The following is a 23,917-nucleotide window of genomic DNA, read 5'->3' on the forward strand; positions in this document are numbered from 1 at the left end:
GCTCTGCTTTAATTTCATGTCCTTTTTTTTTAAATTTGATTTCAGAGAGAGAAAGGAATAGAAACATCAACGATGAGAATCATTGATCATTTGCTTCCTGCATTTCCCCGCCTCCCCCCACCCCACCCCCGCTTACTGGAGATCAAGCCCACAACCCAGGCACCTGCCCTGACCAGGAATTGAACAATCGTGACCTCCTGGTTCATGGGTCCACGCTCAACCACTGAGCCACATCGGCCAGGTTAGTTATGTCTTTTTGTTGTTAATCCTCACCCGAAGATATTTTTCCATTGAGTTTTAGAGAAAGTGGAAGCGGGGGGGGGGGGGGGGGGGGGGGGGGAGACACAGGGAGAGAAACATTGATGTGAGAGACACATAGATTGGTTGCCTCCCCTGACCAGGGCTGGGGATCAAGCCTGCAACTGAGGTATGTGCCCTTGACTGGAATCGAACCTCGGACCTTTCAGTCCACTGGCCACGCTCTATCCACTGAGCCAAACCGGCTAGGGCTGATTATGTCTTTTTGATGTGTGGCTGGGAACCTGCACATGCTGATCTAAGTTATGCATGGATTTTCGACTGCATGGGTGGTTGGCACCCCTACCCCCATGTTGTTTGTTCAAGGGTCAACGGTACTAGTTGGTTTCCCTGGATAAGTTTAACTTAGAAACTTGGTTAACTCATCAATAAAGTGGGTACCATGCCTCACCTGGCATCCACGTGTAAACAGCTGGGCCTTCCTGAGCACCACTCCTAACTACTGCAGTTGCCAAGATTTTGAGGAAAAGCTTTGCAACTCCAGAGCTGAGCAAGTGGGCGGGGCCGGCACCAGGGATTCAGGTTCCTTTCAAGCCCTCATCAGTGATTAAGTCACCGGTGCCTCAAAAGGAGAGATCATGCCAGAAAAGATGCCAGAGGCCCTTCTCTGCTCTAATAATTTTAAACAGCCCCAGAACTTGGTAGTCAGGGAGCCCTTGAACTGAAGATGGGTTCCCTGAGGTCCAGTATGTGACTTGGTCCTGGATAGAATCATTCTGGTGGGGAAAGAGGGCTGCCCTCGTATCCCTTGGCTTCCTCCTGCTGAGCTGCCAATTTTCAGCTTCAGCTCAGGTATGAGGTAGATGCTGTGTAGGTTATTTAGAGGGTCACTCTGCTTCCTACTCTTTTGACCCCATCACCTGCCACTTTTCCAGCTTGCCGCCCCCCCCTGCCCTCCCCCCCCCCCCCCCCCGCAGGGACTCTGCATGGGCTGAGGGAACAGCCGGGACAGCTCTTCAGTTGCACCTCAGTGAGGAAATACCAGCCACCATCCTGACCCCAGCCCACTCCTTCACAGACCTCACCACCGCTGACACCCTTTTCTTTCTCTTTATTGCCCGTTATTTCCCTCTAGAAGCTCTGCAAGGACAGGAAGTTTTGTCTGTTTGGTCCTCACATTCTCAGCAACTGACCAGTACCTGTTACTCACTTTATCAACACATCACCAGGGCCTTCAATAACTTATTGTTAAAGAACTAAATGACACCAGAGAGGACTGCCCTGCGATAGTGACTTTCACATGACAGTTCTGGATCCTAGTGGCTGGGGAGGCCCTTCTGGGTGCCCGGGACAGGCTGGCATGGCCTGACCCAGCATGGTGGCGATGAGGGTGGTTCCGATATGGATGTGGGGTGGCCTTTCAGCCCAGTGTGAGGAGTCAGACTGGTGATGGGCACCCATATCAGGTTGCTGGGAGTGGAAAGTCTATTCTTTTTTAAGCAAAAGAACCTTCTGGAACTTCCTTTCCTCTGGGAAATACTTTTAAAAAAATATTTTATTGATTTTAGAGAAGGGAGAGGGAGAGATAGAAACATCAATGGGAGAGAATCATTGATCGGCTGCCTCCTGCACGTCCGCACCTGAGGACAGAGCCTGTAACCTGGGCATGTGCCCTGAACCAGGAATCGAACTGTGACCTCCTGGTTCATAGGTTGAAGTTCAACCGCTGAGCCACGCTGGGAGGGCTGGGGAATACTTTTTAATGAGCAATGACAGCCAGGACAGCCCGTGTTTTCGCATTCACCTGGTTTGGTGTGTCTCTGGGCCCACTCTGCCTTCGCCAGCCCACATTTCCTGTGCCCAGGCAGGACCCAGCCCAGGGTGGCCCTCTTCAGCTCAGCTGCTGGGCCTCCAGTCCCCAGCCCTCCCCTCAGCCTCCAGGGAGGTTGTGCTGGTTCCTTCAGGCTCCTTCGGGAAGTTTCGTCCGATTCTTGCCACATTTAGCTGTCTCTTTAGTCTGTGTGAGTCCCTGGGTCAGAGCTGGTTGAGGGCATAGGCTCGGGCTGTACTGAGAGCAGCTTCCAGGTCAGCAGTGCTTCCGGTGCCCTGGGCCACCACTCGGGAGCCCCAGGCCTTGCCTCCCATGTGGCTGCACACAGCCAGCGCCCAGGCCTCTGCTGTGAAAGCTGGCGTGGCACTCTGGGGACGGAAACAGAAGGGGCAGCAATGCCGAGGGGCCCTCCCTGCCACCATCCCCTCAATGTACTCTGGAGAGTGAGTGCCAGTGATTAGCACCGCCTCCCCAGCCAGTCTCATGGGGGAATGGGGTGAAGAGAGGTGAGGGTTGGGTTGGGAATGTGTGTGGAGGGGGAGTGAGGTGGTACGCTCTCTAGTGGGGATGTGTGGTCATTAGGGACAAGAAGATGGCCATATATATGTCTTGGGGTGTCCTCATAGATCACCTCTACCCAGCCTTGGCTCCCTTGTCTGAGAGGAACAAAAGGAGGGGAATCAGAGGGCTGGACTAGGAGATGGGCGGGGTAGGGGCTGCGCTCCCACTTCGCTCACCTGGGCCACCTGGCAGGCACACAGCACATGCCCCAGGGGCTGGGGGCTGAGGAGTAGCACGGACATGCCTGGCACCTGCTCACACAGCTGCCGGACCACCTTCACCAACACCTGGGCAAGAGAGGGCAGGTGGTGACCCGTAGTCCCAGACTCCCAGCCACCTCCCTGTCAGGACACCCCCAACCCCAATACTCACTGAGAGGGACTCAGTGGAAACAGTGTCCACGATCAGGGACCCCTCTGGGGGGTGTCGCTGCAGCAGCTCCTGTGCTTTCTGGGCAGCCTGGGGGGCGGGAGCGACAGCACAGGTCAGGCTGGAAGGCAACTGGCCCGCTTCTGAACTGAACCCCCGTCCAGAAGTCCCTTCCCTCCCCCCACCCCCCCCCCCCCCCCCCCGTCCTCCCCCAGCAAAGGCTTTAGCTTTGAACAGAGGGGCCAGGGGTTCTGCCTGGAATGGCCTCCTTTTGGGTCCCACCTGTGTCCTTCCTCTCCTCCCTCACCCCCTCCCTTTCATTGGAGCTCCAGGCCCCGACAAATAGGTCGCTGAAGGTGAGAGGACGAAGGCTGGAGTACAGATGGAGAGGGGGCAGGGGGAAGGAGAATGCACAGTCAAGGAGTAATCAGGGCTGAATGGAGCAGTCAGCTTCCGGAGGGAGAGCCTGAACCAGCTGGGAGACATAGCTTGGCAGAGAAGTGGGGTCTGGTAATGGTGCCCAGCTGGCAGGAGAGGGAGCTGACACCATCCCCATGCCAGTTCACACTAGGGTGTCTCTGACCCTTGTTGGGTGTGCCTGGAATCTGCCCCGATGGGTGCAGCCAAACCCCCTCCTACCTGCCTTATTTCCAGCTTCCGGATCGCAGTGTTAGCACGCCGCTGCAGCACCTTCAGTGTGGCCTGCAGCTCCCGCCGCTGCCACTGGGGCATCACAGCGGTGTCCACAGCCTACGGCCAGAGCAGTACGTCATCCTCGCCCCTCCCTGAGCCACAGCCTCTGAGGCTGGGACCAGCAGGGCCAGGGAAGAGACCACACCCACCCCACTCCACCCTGCAGACCATCACCCAGGCATTCCCCGGGAATGCTGGGGAGAGACTGGAAGGGTCCAGAGAGGCATGGGGAAGGGCATAGGACAAGGACACGGGTAGGGATTGGGGTGTGCACGGGCATGTGGGCAGCTCCATGGTGGGCATGACCCTCACATCGATGAGTCGTCCCATGTCCTTGGACAGCTGCTGGGCCTCCACCACATCCCGGCTGCCCCGACTCAGCCGCTCTGTGGCTGCTTCCACCTCCTGGGCCAGGCTCTGGCCCACTTCTCGGGCCTGCAGGGAGGGAACAGGATGGTCAGGGCTGTTGGCTGACTTTCGAGGCTCTCAACCTATTGCTGCTCAAGGCCAAATTCGAAATATTTAACCATCAGGACCAATCAAGGCACCAAATGATCATGCCAGCCGCCAGCAGAGCACATGTAGGGGCACTGGTTCTGCTGCTGGGCATCCCCCAGCCTGAGCGTATCAGCTGCATGTGCCCTGCCCCATGCACACTCAGCCGCCTCCTGGGCCCTGCTGGCATGCCCGACCTGCTGGGCCTGCTCCCCGGTGATGGCCAGCAGGCGGGTGGTGCCCTTGGTGAGTTGGCGCTCCCCAACGATGACCAGGTCTCCGACAGCCCCTGTGCGCAGCAAGTGCCTGTGGGCAGAGGGAGGGAGAAGCCAGGGGGGATTATGAAGGGAAGAGCAGCCTGAGCTCCAAACCAGGAGTTGGCAGCTCCAAAGACCAAGGAAGTGTGAGGACCCAGCTCCAGGCCAGGCCAGGCAGGCAGGCAGGTGACTCACGTCCCACAGCACAGCTCCACCGAAGTCTGCAGTGCGGCTTGAGAAGCTGGGTCCAGTGCCTGGGCCACGGGCACCCCCACCGACACCACCCGCACTGGGTCTGGGTACACCTGTGGGTGGGAGGGGACAGGTCTGCTAATTGGCCTGTCGCGGGGGGGCGGGGGGGAGGAGGGGAAGGGTGATCTCCACCAAGGGAGCTCCCCCAACTCACCTCATCCAGGCAGCGCAGGCCAGGGACATGGGCAGTGAGTGCCAGGGCCACCTCCTCCATGTACACGGCCTCGTCCTGCCGCACAGCCTCCTGCACAGTGCTCTCCACTGCCCGGAGCTGCTCTGGGGTCAGCGGGGCCTGGTGGGGTGGGAGGGAAATGGACAGACAGACAGGCAGTCAGCCCCATGACTGCATCTGATGCATGAAGCAGCAATCACTGTTCCCTGGACACCCCTACGTTCTAGAACAGTGGCTAGCACCTAGTAGGTGCTCAGTAAACACTGTGGAGAAACAACTCTTGTCCTTAGAAAGCCACCTGGGAGTTGGGCCTATTGGAAGCTGCAGGCCTTTCATTAGGCATTAAAAGCTGATGCAGCCCCGGCTAGATGGCTCAGTTCGTTGGAGCATCATCCCATACACCACAGAGTCAGCGGGTTCGATTCCCGGTCAGGGCACATATACCTATGTTTCGGGTTCCATCCCAGGTTGGGGCACAAAGGGGAGGCAAATGATCGATGTTTCTCACATCGGTGTTTATTTCTCTCTCTCTCTTCCCCTTCCTCTCTCTAAAATCAATAAACATATATCATCAAGTGAGGATTAAAACAGAAAGTGGAGGCTCTGTACTCAGGGAGCTTATGACAAAAGGCAACCGAGTTGAAGAGAAGTTAGAATAGGATGGGGGAGATGCAGGAGTAGTCAGTGGGATAGGATTTAGTCAGTGAGTGCTTCCTGGAGGAAGTACTGAGCCAGATATACAAGGAAAGAAGGAACAGCGTGGCAGAGAAGGGAGAGAGCAGCGCCTCTGTGCAAGCATGGCTTGGGTGACAGCAGGAACAAGGAAGATGGGTGGCTGGGGTGAAGGGAGGACTCCACATCCCCTGCTGTGCTGGAGGAGCCTGATGGGATGACACCCACTCAGGTTCCTATAGTGACTGAATGACAGGGAGACCAGGCCCTCGGATTGGCCAGACGCCCCACACCACCAGCCTTTCTCACTTTGAGCCTGTCACCTCACCTGAAGCCTGTCTTTCTGTGCCCTGCTCACCTGGGTGGCCACGTCAAAGCGCAGCCGCTCGGGATTGAGATGGGAGCCTCGCTGTTCTGTGCCAGGGCCCAGGGCCTGCCGCAGTGCCCAGTTCAGCAGGTGGATGGCCGTGTGCTTCTCCATGCAGCCTAGACGCCAGGACTGAAACGCTTTTGTCACCCAGCGTCCGGGGTGAGAGTGGGGGGTGGAGAGTAAAGGAGCTGCAGGATATCAAGAGCAGCGGGGTGGCGTCCTTACCTTGTCCACGTGCAGCTGCACTGCATCCCCCACCTTCAGGCTCTCAGGGGCCACAGCCTCATGCAGGATGAAGCCTCCGCAGACCTGGGCCCGGGCAACCGGGAACAGCACATCCTGGGGAAGGTCAGAGGCCAAGGGGCTAGTGACTGCCTGGAGCCTTCCCCCTGCTTGGCTCCCTTTCTGGCTCAGGTCTGCCTCCTGCAGAAGTTATCCTGTGTGTGTGTGTGGGGGGGGGGGGGGGGGAGGGACGGGGGGAGCTCACCTGCTGCCCCACCCGCACCAGGTAACCTCGGTCTGAAGCCTGACCGCCCTGTTCAGCGTAGAAGTTGGTTCTGTCTAAAAGGATGCCACAGCGCTGGCCTTCCCCCACGGAGGCCACAGCTGTTCCGTCCTCTGTATACAGCTGGAGCACCTGGGCCTCGCAGGTGCCAAACTCTGCCAGGGCAAAAAGTGGTTATCAGTGGTAGGCAGGGGTTTGAGACACACAGGTGGGTCTGTGCCTTACTTGAAACCAATGAGCACCTAGCTGGAGGGGGGGGTGGGAATGGGAGATAGGGTCCAAGTCCTGCTCAGGGACACAGCGACCCCTGGTGGTCCCCGGGGAATGCACAGGGGCAACCATCTGCCTGTCCCTCCCAATCAAGGTCAGGAAAGTCTATGGCCACCGCTCAGCCCAGGCTCTCACCATAACCCCCACTCGGTCGAAGGCAATAGTGGTACTTGGGGCTGTCATCGGTTGGGGGCAGCCCTCGGCGCTGCAGCTCCCCCAGCGCATGGATATTGAGCTGCAGTCCCTGCTCCTCAACTGGCTCGGCCTGCTGGGCCCGGTGCTGCAGGACAGGCAGGGGTATGTGTATGTACAGAAGGGCTGCGTGGAGCGTGCAATGGGACTTGAGCCTCCGAAGAGCCCTGTCCCTGCCATCCGCTCTGTGCACCCTGCAGCCCCCTCTGGAATAAGCGCTTGGGGCTTGGCTGGTGCGGGAGACCCTGGGTTGGCTGGTGAACCACCCATCCTGCGGGGTCTCAGGATCAGGCCCCCCTCACCGAGTTCTGCCCCTGTAGGCGCCTCCCAGGACACTGTGCTGGCCTCCCCGTGCCCTCTCCTGTTTAGCCCACTGCACCAGCGTGCCTTTCCGGGGGCTGGGAGGGACCTAGGTGAAGGACAGTGCCTAGCTCAGCCTCCTCTTCCTTCAATAGCTGCAGCCCTCCCCAGGGACTCAGGGCTGGGGAATGGCTGACTGTCCCAACAGAACCCTGGTGGGGGTGCCCCAGCCTGTACCTGGGCCTCCTCCTGGGCCAGCCGCGCCAGCCCAGCAGAGTCCAGCTGCACCCCTTTCTCCTCCAGCATCAGCTCTACCAGGTCCAGTGGGAGCCCCAGGTCGCCAGACATTGACAAGGACCAGGCCACGTCAGCTTTTCGGAAGGAAGACAAGGGGTTTTGAGCGGGGAGGGGCAGGACAGAGGGGGAGAAGTGAGGGAGAAGGGCCAGGGCTTTTCCAACCACACCAGGTGCCAAGCACAAGTACCCTCTCCTCACACTGGGTTGGCCCAGGACACGGGTCACCTTCAGGCTTCGGGCTCCAAGGCCAGAGCTGGGGGTAGCCCAGGGTGCTCCCTTGGCAACCACCATGTCAGAGGGGGAGGGAAGCAGAGACTGAGGCAGGAGGAAGTGGAGAAATGGGGAGAAGCATGGTGTGTACACATACCCATGCCTGTCCTGCAGCACCGGGCCCAGCAGGGACTGTCATCGGTTGGGGGCAGTCTGGGGGGAGGGACAGGGGAGGAGCGAGGCACAGGCCTGGCCCAGAGCTCCCTCCTTGGCCTGCCCGGCTCACCTACGTGAGGACCTCACGCCTCGGCGAGGCGCCCACTCACCAGGGAACACGTCAGAAGGTCCCAGGCGCCTCAGGGTCCGCTCGATGATCCGCCGACCGCGCTGCAGGGAGGCCAGGAAGGCTGCCTCGTCCTCCGACACCAGGTTGGCTATCTGAACGGCGGGCATGACAGAGATGGAGGGAGAGCCTCTCTCTACCTCTCTGGTCAGCCCGTCCCTCCGCCACCCGAGTCCAGTACCTGGGCCGAGTTCTTCTGCAGCTCCGGGTAAGTGTCTCCCTGGAGGAGGTAAAGGGCTGAGGAGAGTGAGGGGAAGGCTACCAGCCGCTCTCCCCCTCTGCCCCTGGGCCTCCCTGAGGACACCTGTTCTAGAGGCTCAGACAGGCTGATGGACAGGGGAGGGACCCACATGGGGAGTCAGCTTCCCTGTGGGGTGGGGACACAGGCAGAGGGGTCCCACGGTCAAAGGGGCAGGGCCTCCTGAAGGCTCCCTGCTTTTGTAAGCAACGGCAGCTTTCTCAGCTGCTGACAGGACGCTGGGCGGCAGGCTCCCCGAGTGCCAGGAGGCCCAGAGGAGTGCGGAAGCGCTGTCCTTACCAGTGTCTCCACCACCACCGGAACCAGGCTGCCTAGGAAGCCAGGTGGTGCCCGCAAGACCTCTGTGGAGAACCGCACGGCTCGACGGAGGATCCGACGAAGAACCAGCCTGGAGGGTTCAGAGCCCAGATGTGAACCCCCAGCAGCCCCTGGTCAGTAGTTTGGAGACTGGGGAGGGCAAGACCCGGCGTGTGCTCCCACCCCAAAGCCCTTTCCCTTCTCCGGCTCCTCCTGCCATCTCAACCCGACCCACCTCTGTTCCCTCCCTCCCCTCCAGCCCAGCTGCACCTGCCCCTCTCTGTAGTCCTTCCAGACTCACGGGGCGCCCGACATTCCAGGGGAGACGCCATCGGCGATGCAGACACTGAGTGTGCGAATGTGATCAGCCACCACGCGGTACGCCATATCTGTGCGGCCCTCGTCTGCTGCCCCTACCCGGCCCAAGTAAGGGGGGGCCCCGCAACCCTGGAAAGCAGGAGAGGGGACATGGCTGCTGCCCTGCCCGACCTGGCCCGGGTGGGATGCTCTTCATCACCCCTAAAGTCGACTACATCTGGAATAGCCAGGATGAAGAAGCTTCAAAGATGAACGGGACTCAGACACTGCCCTCAAGGGGCCCACATTCGCCCTAACAATAATCACAGGTGTGATCATTTACTGAATTCCTACTATCAGAACTGCGTGTTCGGTTGGCATGATGTCTAATCCCCCAAACACCCTGTTCTGGGAGGTATTACTGTCCTCGATGTCAGAGGAACAGAGGCCCGGAGGATCTAAGCGCCACACAACTGACCAGGAGCAGCCCTGAGCTTTGAGCCAGGCCGGTCTGACCACAGGTGCTCTCCATGACCCACACCTGCCTCTCCAGGCTTAGGGGGCACGGAGGGACGGTGGACGCTGTGTGCATGTGCTCCAGAGCAGAGTGCTCGATTCCTGCAGCTCCACATCTGTCTCTTCCCCGAGCTGCCCCCTCAATACAGTCCTGCCGTTCACCTCACTGCTTGTCAAACACTTGGGAGCCAGCCTTTTCTTCCCCTTCCCCCATTCCCCTTCCCCCCCCCCCCCCCCCCCCCCCCGCCACACACACATCCACTCCATCAGTGGGGCCTTTGCTGCTCCCTCCATGAGATCTCGCAAATCAGCCTGCTTTCCTCCACTTTCACTGTGACCGGCCTACGCCATGCCCTACTGTCCCTTCCCTGGACTATGAAGTCGCCTCCCAGTTGGTGTCTCAGCTTCTACTCCTGCCTCCCTCCAGCTCACCCTCCACATAGAAGCAGGAGTGTTCTTTTAAAAGTGTCAGTCATGCCAAAACCAGTTTGGCTCAGTGGATAGAGCATCGGCCTGCGGACTGAAGGGTCCCAGGTTCGATTCCGGTCAAGGGCATGTACCTTAGTTGCGGGCACATCCCCAGTAGGGGGTGTGCAAGAGGCAGCTGATCGATGTTTCTCTCTCATCGATGTTTCTAACTCTCTATCCCTCTCTCTTCCTCTGTAAAAGATCAATAAAATATATTTAAAAAAAAAGTGTCAGTCACAGCATGCTCCTCCCCTGAGAGCCCTGCTCACTACACTCAGAATAAAATCCCTACTTGGGACTTCTAGGTCCCATAAGATTGGACTCTAGCTTTCCTCTCCGGGGTCGCCTGTTTGCAAAATGGCCACAATCCTTCCTTTTTCTGTGAGCATGCCACTTTGCAATGGGACTTTCCAGTTGCTTTCCATCAAGACAGAGCATCTGTTTCTCCATCTCTTGAATCTGGGCCAGCCTGCGACTTGCTTTGGTCAAGAGAATACGGTGGAAATGACGCTGTTCGAGCCCAGGCCTCAAGAGCCTGTGCTTCTGCTCTCCTTGGGACCTTGCTGAACTGTGATGAACAGTCTGAGCTAGCCTGCTGGAGGGTGACGGACACACGGCTGGTCACCCCCACTGCCAGCCAACTCCTAGAGGTACAGCTGCCCCAGCCGCCTGACTGCCACCTTTTCACTTCCAGTCACGTGTTTCCTCCTGCTTCAGCACCCCATTACCTGTTGTGTTGCATGAAGGCCAGATTCCAAAAGCACCGGCGAGCAGGCCAGAGGCTTCTGGAAGGGAAGAGGCAGGCTCACCTGGTGTATAGCGCTGAGCAGCGGGGAAAAGAGGTCAGTGTCGTAGGTGGAGCGTCTGCCCTGCAGCACAGCCACCAGCCTTTCCAGGCCCATTCCCGTGTCCACATGCCGCTGGGGCAGGGGCTGCAGACTTCCATCTGCTTCTCTGGCCAGGGAAGGTGAACAGGGTGAGGCTCCGCACAGGATTACAGACAGGTGTGAGGCTCAAGAGGCACAGAGGAATGAGGAGGGGTCTAAGGGGCCTGAGGGAGGGAGGAACCAGATGCAGTATAATCCCCCACCCCATCACAAACACGGACGATGATGGGATGATGGCCTTGGGTCCTGTCCCTTCTCATAAAGGGTGGTTTCCACCCTCACCACCACCCCCTGACCCTTGGGGCCTTGCCTGGACCCCGACATTCCCTTTCTGGGACAGAATTATTTGGCCTTAGAAAGAGGCATGTCAAGGCCGGAAGAAAATCTTAGAGACCATCAAGTTCCACTCTATCATGTGATAAGAGAGCAGAGGCCAGAGGGCAGCAGTGACTAGCTTAAACTGTTATGGGCAAAGACTAGGATTACATCAGTTATTATCTGAAAAGTGTTTAGAAATGTGCCTGGCACATAGTAAGTGCCAGTTAAGCGTGTGCTTTTATAAGAAATAGATCCAGGTCTCCTGACTGCTACTTTCCACTTCCAGCCGGGGATTCCCCTCCTGCTTCAGCACCCCATTACCTGTTGTGCTGCATGAAGACCAGATTCCAAAGTTCCACCAGCTCGGGGGCACCCATCCCTCCAGCCAGGTCATAGTGGATCTCGGTACAGGGCCCACAAGGGCCAGTGTCCCCCATCTCCCAGAAGTTCTCTTGTGGTCCAAAGGAAAGCACACGGCTGGCAGGCACCCTGGAAAGAAAGCCAGGTGGGTGGTAGGGAGACAGCAAACCCCAAAGCCGGACCCTCTTTGCCATGAGCGCCTCTCCGTCAAGCTCAGCAAGAGGAGGAACAGGGCTGACCCCAGGGTCTCCTGGGATATGCTGCGACTCTAAAGGCCTATGCTGACAGTGTCAATTTTCCAGGCCTCCTGCCCTCCAGGAGTGGACATTAGGGAGGGTGAACTTACCCTAAGCTGAGCCAGATGTCCCTGCTCTCCAGATCTGGGTCCAGCCCTGCCTTGGGGTCACCACCAAAGTAGGAGACCCATAGCCTGTCCTCAGGGATCCCATAGACCTGAGTTAGCAGTTCCCAGGCCATGCTGCAAGCCTCCTCCTGCAGTGGAAACCACATGGGGTGAAGAGGAAGATGGGTGAGAAGAAAGCCCCACTAACGTGTCAATCCAGCCACACGAGTTCAGCCCTCGTCTTGAGACAAAACCATTTCCACTGCCCACCTTGTTTCTAAAACAAACCATGACCAAACTCTGAGTTCTTTCCTGCCCAGAAAGCTTCCAAATCCTCCTTTCTTCCAAGTCTCACCTTCTCCATGAAATCCTCTAGCCACTCTCGCCTGGGGTTTAGTGTTACTGTCTGTTTATTCATACAACAATTATTGATCAGCCATTAGGCAGGGGGCACAGTCCTGGCCATCAAGGAGCTTACAATCCAATTAGAGAAATGAGACACATTCCTCTTATACTCGTTCATGTTGCACTTTGCCTCTGTGTCTGGCATGAGGCCCTGCCCAAGCAGACTCTAGGAGTGGAGAGAGGACTAACTTTAACCCCCTTCTTGGTTGAATGCTGACCCTTTCCTAACTCCAGGACTTCCTGGAGACTCACCTTAAAATATTCACCCCCAAAGGCCCAATTGCCAAGCATCTCAAAGAAGGTATGATGGGAGAGGTCTCGGCCCACATCCTCCAGGTCGTTGTGGCTCCCTCCGGCCCTCACACATTTCTGGCTGTTGGCCACACGTCGGAAACCTGCCATCTCACTTCGTGGATCCACGGTGCCCAGGAAGATTGGCTTGAACTGGAACACGTGAAGAAGCAGGAGAGGGATATCCAAGTCCCTCATGAGAAGAGAAATATGGGGAGTGAGGACAGAGATGGCTGACTGCGCCCCCGAGAGTGCAGTGTGGTCTTGGCCAGGGGGGCAACCTGGGAGCCTAGGGGTACCCATCTCTTGTGTGTGTGTGTGTGGGGGGGGGGGGAGACATGGGGTAATCATGAAACAGAGATCGGACACACGGCTGGTCACCCCCACTGTAAAATAGGCAAGAAAAAAGGAGGAGGAATGTGCTGGTGGCTGGAAATGGGACAATGAATGGCTGCATCCTCCATCTCAGCTTCTTCAACCACAGCCAATAACTGCAGGGTACAAAACTGAGAGCACAGGGCACTGGGCATGCCCCACAACGGCGGCATACCCTCTGAAGTTAACCAACTCCCCCGCTCTCCCCGCCTCCCACCCATTTTACAGATGAAGACAAGCAAGTCTAGGGAGGGTAAGTAGTGCTCAAAGTCAAGGGCTTAGAGAACATAGTCTAGCACAGAGCATGTGCTCCACACCACATCCATGTAATGATTGTTATCTTTATTGAAAGAATGAAGCCAGACTTCCTCCACCATCTGCCCCCATGGGACTCCACACCCACCATTCCTGGGCCTACAATTCAATCCCAGACTAGAAGTTCCCAGGTCGAGCCTTCCCCAAACCCTAACTCGCGCCCACGATCGCTCACAGCCCAACCATTGCCCTCTCTCCCCAAAAGCTACGAGCTCCGCCTCTTGCTTCTTTTGCCCAATCCCGTAGCGCCTTTCTCTCGCGAAAAAAAAAAAAAAAAATCACACACCCCGCCCCAACCTGGTTCATGCCGGCATTGACGAAAAGTAAGCTGGGGTCGCCGCGGGGCCGCACGGAAGCGGACGGCACGAGTCGGTGGCCATGGCGGTCCCGAAAGAAGCTCAGGAAGGCGTCACGGACGGCCGGCGCCTGGGCTGGAGGGGGCTCGGAGGAGAGCGGCCGGCGGCTGGGGCCCCGCCACGAGGGCGACCTTCGAATGGCCCGCCGCAGTCCTCTGACTGCAGCTGCCACCGCCGCCGCCATCTTAACTCGGGGCAGAGACTTCACGGGGTCAAAGGGCACCGCGGGGGTAGAAGGTGAAGTGGGAAGGAAGCTGGGCGTTTCCCACAGCGGCTCCTGGCGGTGGGAGGACTCGAGGCAGCCTCTGCCGCCTATCTGGAAATGGTTGTGAAGGGTTTGCTTGTAGGCTCTTATAATTCATTCGGCATTAAACAAATATTCATCGGGAGCCAGTGATGATGTGCCGGGCATTGTTTTGTGCGCCTAAGGAACATTAGTACCAAAATTAATAAAAATCCCTGCCCTCTAGAAATCTTCATTGTAGCAATAATTGCTAATTTTATTAATTTTGCAAGGTTACATGCAAATGGAGTTTCAGTGAACAGGCATGGATTGACCTGTGTGTGTGTGTGTGTGTGTGTGTGTGTGTGTGTGTCTCCAGGCTGAGAGAAGAAGGCAAGAGTGCCAAGGGAATTAATACCAGCATTCATTCTAGAGGCATTCAACAAATTTATTGAATACCTATTATGTGTCAGGCATTGTCTAGGCACTTGCTGGTTCCATGTCCTTGGCTTTGGAAATGGCTGTTTTGTTCTCAGGGACTGAAGCAGATCCTTTAGAACAGGAGTCTAGCTGAGAGACAGAAGCCAAACAGCATCTGCTTCATTATTAATTGATTAATGACATTTGGTCTTTTAATTTATTTTCCTGGGGATTAGAGAGAATCCAGTTGGTCAGGGCAGGACTAAGCTGTTGGCCAATAGCTGCAGAGATTTCTGTCTCCCTAAGCATCCCAAGGGTTATGTGTGTTTTGTTTTAGGGTAAGAGATACCTGTTCCACCTCCCCTTTCTGTCTTTCTCTCCATGGTGACAGCTGTGACCACAGGCCCTTGTGGATGCAGCCCAGGGTCCTCATGGGGCTTCTCAGGATACCCTCTGCTCTCTGTGCTCTTGGTTTGAGAAATTAAACAGGTTGAGAAGATATTTTGCCACCCTGAAAACCCAATACGGGTAGGCGAACTGAGGTCAGTGTGATCACTCACAAGGCCTCAGTCATCAGATGGGTTCTTTGGCTTCATTTGTTGTGAGTTATGTTGTTTAGGGGCTTTTGAAATACAACTCCCTTGGGAAATGTGTAGTCTTTTTTTGACTCGAGTTTCTCTAATGATAGTGAATTCTTAACTTTGTCTTCTGATCTGCCCCAGGATCCTCTGTTTCTTCCCTTGCCCACGTAGATTAAAGGTGTTGTTTTGAAAGTGCGTTTTGCCTGTTTTGGTTTTTCCAGTGTTTTTGAAACAGGAACCTAAAGCCAGATGGGGATTTCCATGAGACTGATGATTTTGAGACAAGACTGTGAAATTCTTCCCCAAACTAAGATGGGAGTGTTTTGCTAGGGAAATCTAGCTGGGGCCTCTACCTGATGTCAACTTTTTCCCACCTTCAGATTTTGCCCAGAAAGGTTTTGCATTATAGTAGGAACTTCATGTTTTTAGACTAATGTGGATTTAGTGTGGAGCCATGGCTCCCCCCCCCAAAAAAAAAACAGCTTTATTTAAATATAATTCATAAACCATACAATTCACCCATTTAAAGTATATAGTTCGGTGGCTTTTAGTACTTTACAGAGTTGTCAACCATTACCTCAAATAATTTTAGAACATTTTCATTATTCCCCAAAGAAACCCCGTACTTTTTAGCCATTAAACTAACCCCCCAACCCCTCCCTGCCCTAGGCAACCATTTAATCTACTCTCTGTCTCTGTGGATTTGCCCTTTTTGAACACTTCATATAAATGCAGCGATACAATATGTGGTCCTTTGTGGCTGGCTACACTCACATAGCATAATGTTTTCAGGATTCATCCATGTTGTACTATGTATCATGGATTTTTAGAAATGTGTTTTTGAGTTGTTCTCTGTTTGAAGAAGGGTTTTTTCCTCATCTTACTATTTCATCCTTGTCATTAAAAAATGACCATTTTAGCCCTGGCTGGTTTGGCTCAGTGGATAGAGCGTCGGCCTACGGACCAAAAGGTCCTGGGTTCGATTCCAGTCAAGGGCACGTGCCCAGGTGGTGGGCTCGATCCCCAGTGGGGGGTGTGCAGGAGGTGGCCGATCAGTGATCCCCTCTCATCATTGGTGTTTCTGTCTCTCTCTCTCTCTCCCTCTTCCTTCTTCTCTGAAATCAATAAAAATACATTAAAAAAAATGACCATTTTATTTTCTTTGTGTTCTTTGGTAAGTCATTTTCTTCTTTTTAATATTTCCCAGTGAAGCAAAGCGGTTCTTCTAGGACTGGAATGTGTCTATTCTGATTTGCCAGTCATCTGATGAGGAAGTTAAACTCAAGGTCTGCAGTTTCCCAAGATAGATGGATATGGAGAGAACTTACCAGACTGGGAAGTTACTGACTGGGAACTTCTCTCAGGAGTACTTGCCCACTGACTTAGTAGGATTTTCATTTTAAGGTTTAAAAATGCAAGTGAGGTCTGTTTCCTGGGAGACGTTCAGTTGGGTTTGGATGCTGCCTTCCCTGGGTCTGGGATTATCCTTATGTTGTCATTTGACTTAATTATTCTGCAGTTACCAGGTGCCTATTTGAACCCTCTCTTTCTTCTTTATCCCTTACTCTGGGAATGGAAATTGTCCCTCCAGATTTCCCCATCGGCTTTAAGAGCAGGAACCTGAGGTCAGTGATGCATTGTGTCCTGGACTGATGGTCAGAGGAGACACAATGGAATTTTCACCCTTACTGAGCATAGAGAACTCAGCTTTGGGAACTTCCTCTTCTAAATCATTAAGCCTGCCTTCTAGCGTCTAGGTTAAAAGTTCAACCTATTAGAGGTGAATATTTATCTATGGCTTTGCCTTATCTGGGTTGTAAAAGCCACACTTGTCAAATGTTACTAAGGATGGGGATCTCCTGGGATCTTCTTAAAAATGCAGACTGAGATTCTGTAGGCCTGGAGGTAGGTGCAAATTCTGTGTTTCCAGCAGGCTCTAGGTGATGCTGCTGCCGCCCCTAGCCTGCTGGACCACACCTTGAGTGACAGGTGGTAGAGGGCTTGGGGGGAGGGTCGGGACACAGACTTTGGTCTGCGTCCAAGCCTAGGGCGTGGGTGCCTGAGGGCCCTCCCTTTTCTGCCCGAGCGGGTGGGAGGAGCCGAGAACTCCTGGTGCGCACGCGTGCTCGCTCCCATCCGCCGCACCGCCCCCCCCCCCCCCGCCGCGCCCCGTAGTGTCTGCCTGTTGCTAAGAGACGCCGAGGGGCGTGACGCCCGCGGGAACCTGGCTACGACTCCGGCCCGTGGATGGATGGCGAGACTCAGGAACGGAAACCTGGGATCTGAAATTCAAGGATTACTGGACCGTCGAGGGTCGCAATGCTTGGGTTTGGGTTTGTCTTTATGCGTTATTAAGTGGTTACGTCATGGTTAAATAAGTACCTACACCATATCCTCGATTTTGCCTCCTGGCCTGCAAAACCTAAAATATGTACTCTATGGCCCGTTGGGAAAAGTTTGCCGACCCCTGTAATACAGGTTAAAGAAAAAATGTTTTTTTTTTTCACAATAAAACACAGATGTAGAAAAGTCAACCAAACTGACTGTATGGCTTCATTATTAGAAGGCAAACGTCTCAGTATCTACCACCAGGTCTGGAAAAGGACTTTGCCGTCACCTCAGGAGCCCGCTATGGCTCTGCCCTCAGCCCAACCACCCTCCTCCTGGCAAAGGTGGCCACTCCCCTGACCTTCGTAGTGATCACAACTTTTCGGGGCTTTATAGTTTTACCACTCAAATATCCATCCTTAGATGTCAGAGCCTTGCCTTTTATTTTAAAAATCAATACAAAATCTTAAAAAAAAAAAAAAAGAATGAAGACAAAAAGAGTTTATTGCCAGCGGAATGCACCACAGGGACATATTTCAGGCTGAAGGGAAATGCCGCCAGATAGAAAGTTGAGCCTTTAGGCGAATGAAGAACATAGGAAATGATAGCTGGATGAGTAGAAAAGGCTGTCATTTCCCTCCGTTTAAAACACATGGAACTGTTTAAAGCAAAAGAATGTTGCAGTTCCATGGGTCTACTTATTGCCCCTGTGCTTTATGTTATGTAATGTATCGTAAAGAATGGGGATGGAAGTGGAATTTTATAGTTTCAAAATTCTTGCATTTTACATGAAGTGGTGTAGTGTCTGCTGTAGCTGTTCTCTGAAAAGTTCATTGTAACCCCTAGAACAGCGGTTCTCAAAGTGTGGTGCGAGGACTTTGGTGGAGCCCAAACCCCACTCAGGAGGTCTGCGATATTATACCTCAGGAAGTAAGGGGAGGACCTCATATCTATGCGAGGTTGGCTTTTATTCATATGTGCCAACCAAAACAACGCACCACAACAGACCGAATGCAGAAGTAGATATGAGACTCCATCTGCCTTTTAAGCCAGACATTACAGAGATTTGCAGATATGTAAAACAGTGCCCTATTTCTTACTATTTTTTTTGAAAATATATTTTTCATAGAACATGCTTATGGTAGCATATAATGGATTCATTATTTACTTAATAAATTAAAAAGAAATGTTTTTGAATTTTGAATTTAATTATATGTTTCTCTCACATAAAAGCTTTCTTTGGGGGGGTCTTTAGTATTTTGTTGGGAGTATAAAGGGGTTCTGAAATTAAAACACTTGAAAATTGCTGCAGTAGAGCAATCACTGAAAAATAATGCAATGAGCAGCACTATTCACAATACCCAAAAGGTGGAAACAACCAAATGTCCATTAATGGAAGAATGGAGAGACAAAATGTGGTTTATGCGTACAATGGAATTTTATTCAGCCTTAGAAAGGAGTGAGGTACTGACACATGCTACAGCATGGATGAATCTTGAAAACATGCGAAATGAAAGAAGCCAAACAAAAAGACCACATGCTGTATGGTTTTATTTATATCCAATGTCCAGAATAGGTATATCAGCAATGACAATGTAGATTTGTGGTTGCTAGGCATTGAAGGAGGAGAGGATAGTCATGCTTAATGGGTATGGAATTTTATTTTGGGAAGATGAAAATGTTTTATAGCTAGATAGAGGTGTTGATTACACAACATTGTGGAATGTACTAAATGCTACTGAATTGTTTTTATTTTAAAATGGCTAGTTTTATATTATGTAAATTTCATCTCAATAAAAAAAATGTGGCAAAGTATAGTTATAAAGCCAATAGAGAAGTTAAAATCGAATTATAAAAACTATTTAGGCCCAGCCATCATGGCTCAGTGGTTGAGCATCGACCTATGAACCAGGAGGTCACTGTGTGATTCCTGGTCAGGATATATGCCTGGGTTGGTGTGCAGGAGGCAGCCACTTGGTGATTCTCTCTCTCCCTCTCCCTTGCTCTCTGAAAGAAAAAAAATATAGATTTTAAAAAAATATTTAGTTAAAAGAAGATAGGAAAGGAGGAAGAGAGGAACAGAAAACAATGGGACAAACAAGACAAATAGCTAAGCGGTAGACCTAAATCTAATCATACCAAGAATTACGTCATCCCATAACCTAGCAATTCTTCTTCTAGATAGTTAACCGAAATAAATGAAAACAGTGTACATGGATAGTCATAGCAACTTTTCTTATAATAGCCAAGAACTTGAAACAGTCCACCAGTTCATTGACAGGAGAATGGATAAACAAATTGTGGTATATTCATATGATGAAATAGGACTTAGTAATGTAGAAATACAAACTACTCATGTACACAGCATGGATGAATTTCAAAAACATGTTGAGTGAAACACGCCTTATATAGAAGAATACTTGATAGTTGCATTTTTATAAAGTTTTAGGAAAGGGAAAACCAACCTGTTTTTTGGATCAGATTTTTAACATGATTTTTGAACAAGTGGCCGTCTCTAGAGGTTAGGGGCATGGATGGACTTTCGGGAACTTTCTGGGTAATGGAAATGTTCTTTCTTCATAGAAGTTGGGTTTACACTATTGTATTCATTTGTCAAAACTCATGTCAGAACATTTCATGGTATGTAATTGTTACAATTTTATTATTGAGGTAAAATTCAACATAAAATTTACAATCTTAGCCATTTTTTTTGGTCTTTTTTTAAATATTTTTATTAATTTCAGAGAGGAAGGGAGAGGAGGAGAAAGATAGAAGCATCAATGATGAGAGGGAATCATTGATTGGCTGCCTCCTACAGGTTGGACCAAGCCCGAAACCCAGGCATGTGCCCTTGACTGGAATCGAACCTGGGACCCTTTGGTTCGCAGGCTGATGCTCTATCCACTGAGCCAAACCGGCTAGGGCTTAGCCATTTTTATATGTACATTTCAGGGGCATTAAGTACACTCACATTGTGCAACCATCACCAACACCCATCTTCAAAACTCTTTTTATCTTACAAAATTGAAACTCAATATCTATTAAACAATAACTCCTCATTCTCTGCATTCCCTCCAGCCCCTGGCAACCAACATTCTCCTTTCTGTCTCTATGTTTTTTGACTAAGTATCACATGAAATCACATAGTATTTGTCTTTTTGTGTCTGGCTTATTTCCTCAAGCATAATATCCATGTTGTAGCATATGTCAGAATTTCCTTCTTTAGGGCTGAATAATATTCCATTGCATGTATATACCCCATTTTGCTTATTCACTCATCTGCTGATAGACACTTGGGTTTTAGCTACTGTGAATAATGCTTCTATGAACATGGGTATATAAATATCTCTTCATGACCCTGATTTCAGTTCTTTTGGGTATATACCCAGAAGCAGAATTGCTGGATCATATGGTAATTCTATTAAAAATTTTTTTCATTCATTCATGTATTTATTGAGTGCCAACTCTGTACCAGGCTCTGTGCTACATCAGTGATACACAAGTAAACCAAACAGACCAACATCTCAGTGACCCAAGCGGGGAGGCAGACAGTAAACATAATACATAAATTATATAATGCCTTGGAAGATAGAATGTTTGCGGGAAAACAGAGCACCGAAGGGAATCAATGTCTCCTAGGTTTTAGGTGTTGTTTTTTTAAGCTGAGAAGACTTTATTTGTGGGAACTATTATGCAGAAGTTCAATATGTAAGACAGATAGGGAGCTGCTGGGAGACGGAATCAGAGAGTTAAGCCCCAGGGCCTTTGCACTGCTTTGGAGCCTTAGGTCTCCAGGGGACCTAGTTTGACACCTCCCCTGCCCATATAATGAGCTAGAGGCTCAGAGAAGGGGAAGTGACTTGCAGGGCCACGTGAGTGAGTGACATGTCCTAGTGCAAAGATGTTTCCTGTCTGCCTTGCCTTCTCCCGCAACCCTCTTACTCTGGGAAGGAGGGATGGTGCCCCAGGGGGCCTGGGGAGACAGTGTATTTTAAATTTTTTGAGGAACCACTGTACTATTTTCCACAATGGCTGTGCCATTTTACATTCCCACCAACAGTGTACCAGGGTCTGAATTTCTCCATATCCTTGTCAATACTTGTTATTTTCCGTGGGTTTTTTCCTGATAGTAGTCATCCTAATAGATGTGAGGTGTTATCATAGTATGTAATTAAAAAAAACCTGAACCTGCAAGAAGAGTTAGTTTTGATAAGAGTAAATGGTGAAGCATGTGTGGGGAGGGGGGTGGGATGGAAATGGGGGGACGAGGACAAATATGTGATACCTTAATCAATAAAGAAATTTAAAAAATAATAAAATAAAAATAAAATAAAATTACATTACCATACCTAAAAAAAAAAAAAGAGTAAATGGTGAAAATACATTTGAAAACACACCCTAAACAAATACAGAGTCTAGTTGATGATAGACATGTTTAGGGGTGAAGTGTTCTGGTATTGGCAACTTACTTTGAAATGCATCAGAAACAGGATGGATTGATAGGTGATAAGGCAAATACAGGAAAATTTTTACAATTATAGAATTTGGTGGTAGATATATGAGTTTACTAATAATTATTCCAACTTTTCTTTACGTTTGGAGTTTTCATAATACGTATTTCTTGGGGAGATTTTCTTTGTTTTGGAGAATTTTTGCCTCTGACCAAGACTCCTTTAGAGAGCGTGGGACCTAAAGGGCTGAAAGGACCCCTTTAGCAATTCAGAGGCCTCAGGGGAAACTGACTAGAACCAACTGACCTAGAACTAGGATCTTGGAGTAGGTCAGTGAGTGGAGGGGGAAAGAGTAAAAGGATCAATGGGACCAGTGATGGAGAGTGGAAAGACGATTAGAATCCACCTTTGAACGTTTGTGTGGGATGGACCTATCTCTAGGCAGGAGATTACCTAAATTACTAGTTTTTCTGTTGTTTTAGGCACTTAAGACTCTAGAGAGTTAAGGTAGAATTGTGAGCTAGGAGAGTTCAACTGGTCACATGAGCAGGATCTCCACATGGCATGTTAGCACCAGGGTTCAGGGTTTGGTTCTCAGGATTGCAGGTCTAGAAACTAAAACATCTGAGTATCCCATGTGTACCTAAATCATGCCAGCCCACTTCACAGGAAATTACTACACAGTCCAGAATGATGAGACATGGAAGTACCAAGTGGATCAGATGTGTGGGGCAGATGGTCATTGCAATATCTCTCCTGTGGGCGTGAGGAACAAATGTTTTCAGAAGCTTCCTTGGGGAGCAAAGCAACATAACAAGAGGCATGCGTGGGGGGATGGCTTCGTGGCTGATATCTTTGACTTTGGGTGGCCAGTTACATGCCTGCAGATCGGACTGGCAGATTCATCTTGGCTGGACATAGCACACGCTCCCCTGGTCAGGGCTGGAGGCACTCACCTTTTGGATCCGTGGTCTCCTTTCTAGACTCCATGCTTCTGTTAACAGATTGCATTCTTCACATGACACAGTGAATTAGGTTGTGACATTTTAAGTCAGTTATCCCATAGGTATTTTCCACGAGTTAACACCACACCTTTGCACACAGGAGTCAGAGGTACACAGAACAGCCCATGGTTGGGGAGTGGGAGGTGCTGAGAAAGTAGAAGCAGTGATGGTAGAGATAGATAGCTAGTTGAGTACTCAGGCTCTTTGTCAGACCCTTTTCAGAGTTTATGGTCCCATATGGGCTCTGTTTGGACTATAATCCTGAGTTTTTCATGCCTCCCGTTTACTTTCCCAGCGGGCACATGGGACTGTTTTTGACTTTGGAGAGTGGATTTTTTCTGCAGACTCGATTCTGACAATGCACCTTTGGTCGGAGCTAAAGCAAGTCTGCACTTGTCACTAACGTTGGGTCCGATGGGGCTTTCTCTCATCATCTCAGCGGCAGTCCCTAGCCGAGCAGTCTTTTCCACATTGGCAGATAGAAAATTGTAAAACATCATTACCCTGGCTAACCAACGTATTGTAGGCGTTTGTCAAAACTCATGTCAAAACATTTCACGGTGTGTAATTAAAAAAAAGCTTAAACCAATACTCAGTCTAGTTAATGATATGCATGCGGAACTATTTAGAGATAAAATGTTCTGCTATTTGTAACTTACTGTGAAATGCATCAGAAATAGGATGAATTTAGAGGTGTTCATTTTAGACAGTGAGGGAAACTTGTTGGGCACTTTTTCACAGAACAAAATCACTTATTCACTGACTTTTCAAAAGGAGTATTTATTATTATTATTATTATTTTTTTTAACTTCAGAGGTGCATGTGTATCATAAAAAAGCCGGAGAGGGAGCCACTTCACTGAAGTGTGGTGTGAATGACAGGGGTGTGCCATGCCGGAAAACACTTTCCAGGCGGGGGCCTGAGATGCTGCGGTGCTGGGAGGGCGGGAGGAGGAGGTAAGATGTACACAGAGCAGGCCCAGGAGCCCCGCCCTGTAGCTCAGCAGTCCTGTTTCTTGGCGGAGGTGTGTGAGCAGCTTTCCAAGGGGCAGCACCAGGAACAATCCAGTCTCTCATCAGAGTTGACCGAGGCTGAGGGTCCTGTGTGGTATTTTTTCCTTCCTTGAGAGAATCTGGAATAAAGAAGTTCTGTATGCAATGCTATGGAAAGATCTCCAAAAGTGAAAAGAGGAGCATGCAGAATGGTGTGAGGGCGTGTGCACAAAGAGATGGAGAAAGAACACGTGCTTGTATTTGCTTGTATAGCTTCGGAAGGGCTCCCCAGCAATAACAGTGGATTCTGTTGGGTTTGGGGGAGTGCGGGGGCGGAAGGCCTGGCCCGATGGGGGATGCGGTGGGAGGGAGGCTTTTCCTGGA

At 51.3% G+C, this 23,917-nt stretch overlaps 1 protein-coding gene across 1 annotated transcript; it reads right to left on the minus strand.

Moving 5' to 3' along the window:
- Nucleotides 1-1,817: 1,817 nt before the first annotated feature.
- AARS2 (alanyl-tRNA synthetase 2, mitochondrial) lies at nucleotides 1,818-13,745 on the minus strand. Its single transcript, XM_008153228.3, has 22 exons — nucleotides 13,476-13,745; nucleotides 12,450-12,641; nucleotides 11,796-11,941; nucleotides 11,411-11,578; nucleotides 10,694-10,838; nucleotides 8,905-9,050; nucleotides 8,586-8,694; nucleotides 8,229-8,267; nucleotides 8,031-8,142; nucleotides 7,435-7,568; nucleotides 6,841-6,985; nucleotides 6,418-6,590; nucleotides 6,156-6,269; nucleotides 5,919-6,059; nucleotides 4,871-5,008; nucleotides 4,660-4,769; nucleotides 4,405-4,513; nucleotides 4,025-4,147; nucleotides 3,659-3,769; nucleotides 3,023-3,109; nucleotides 2,827-2,937; nucleotides 1,818-2,457 (listed from the first exon to the last, which is right to left on the minus strand). The coding sequence occupies exons 1-22, from the start codon at nucleotides 13,716-13,718 to the stop codon at nucleotides 2,293-2,295; spliced, it is 2,961 nt and encodes a 986-aa protein (XP_008151450.2). The 5' UTR covers nucleotides 13,719-13,745; the 3' UTR covers nucleotides 1,818-2,292.
- Nucleotides 13,746-23,917: the final 10,172 nt, after the last annotated feature.

The sequence above is a fragment of the Eptesicus fuscus genome, chromosome 10 (assembly GCF_027574615.1).
Source record: "Eptesicus fuscus isolate TK198812 chromosome 10, DD_ASM_mEF_20220401, whole genome shotgun sequence".
Taxonomy (NCBI): domain Eukaryota; kingdom Metazoa; phylum Chordata; class Mammalia; order Chiroptera; family Vespertilionidae; genus Eptesicus; species Eptesicus fuscus.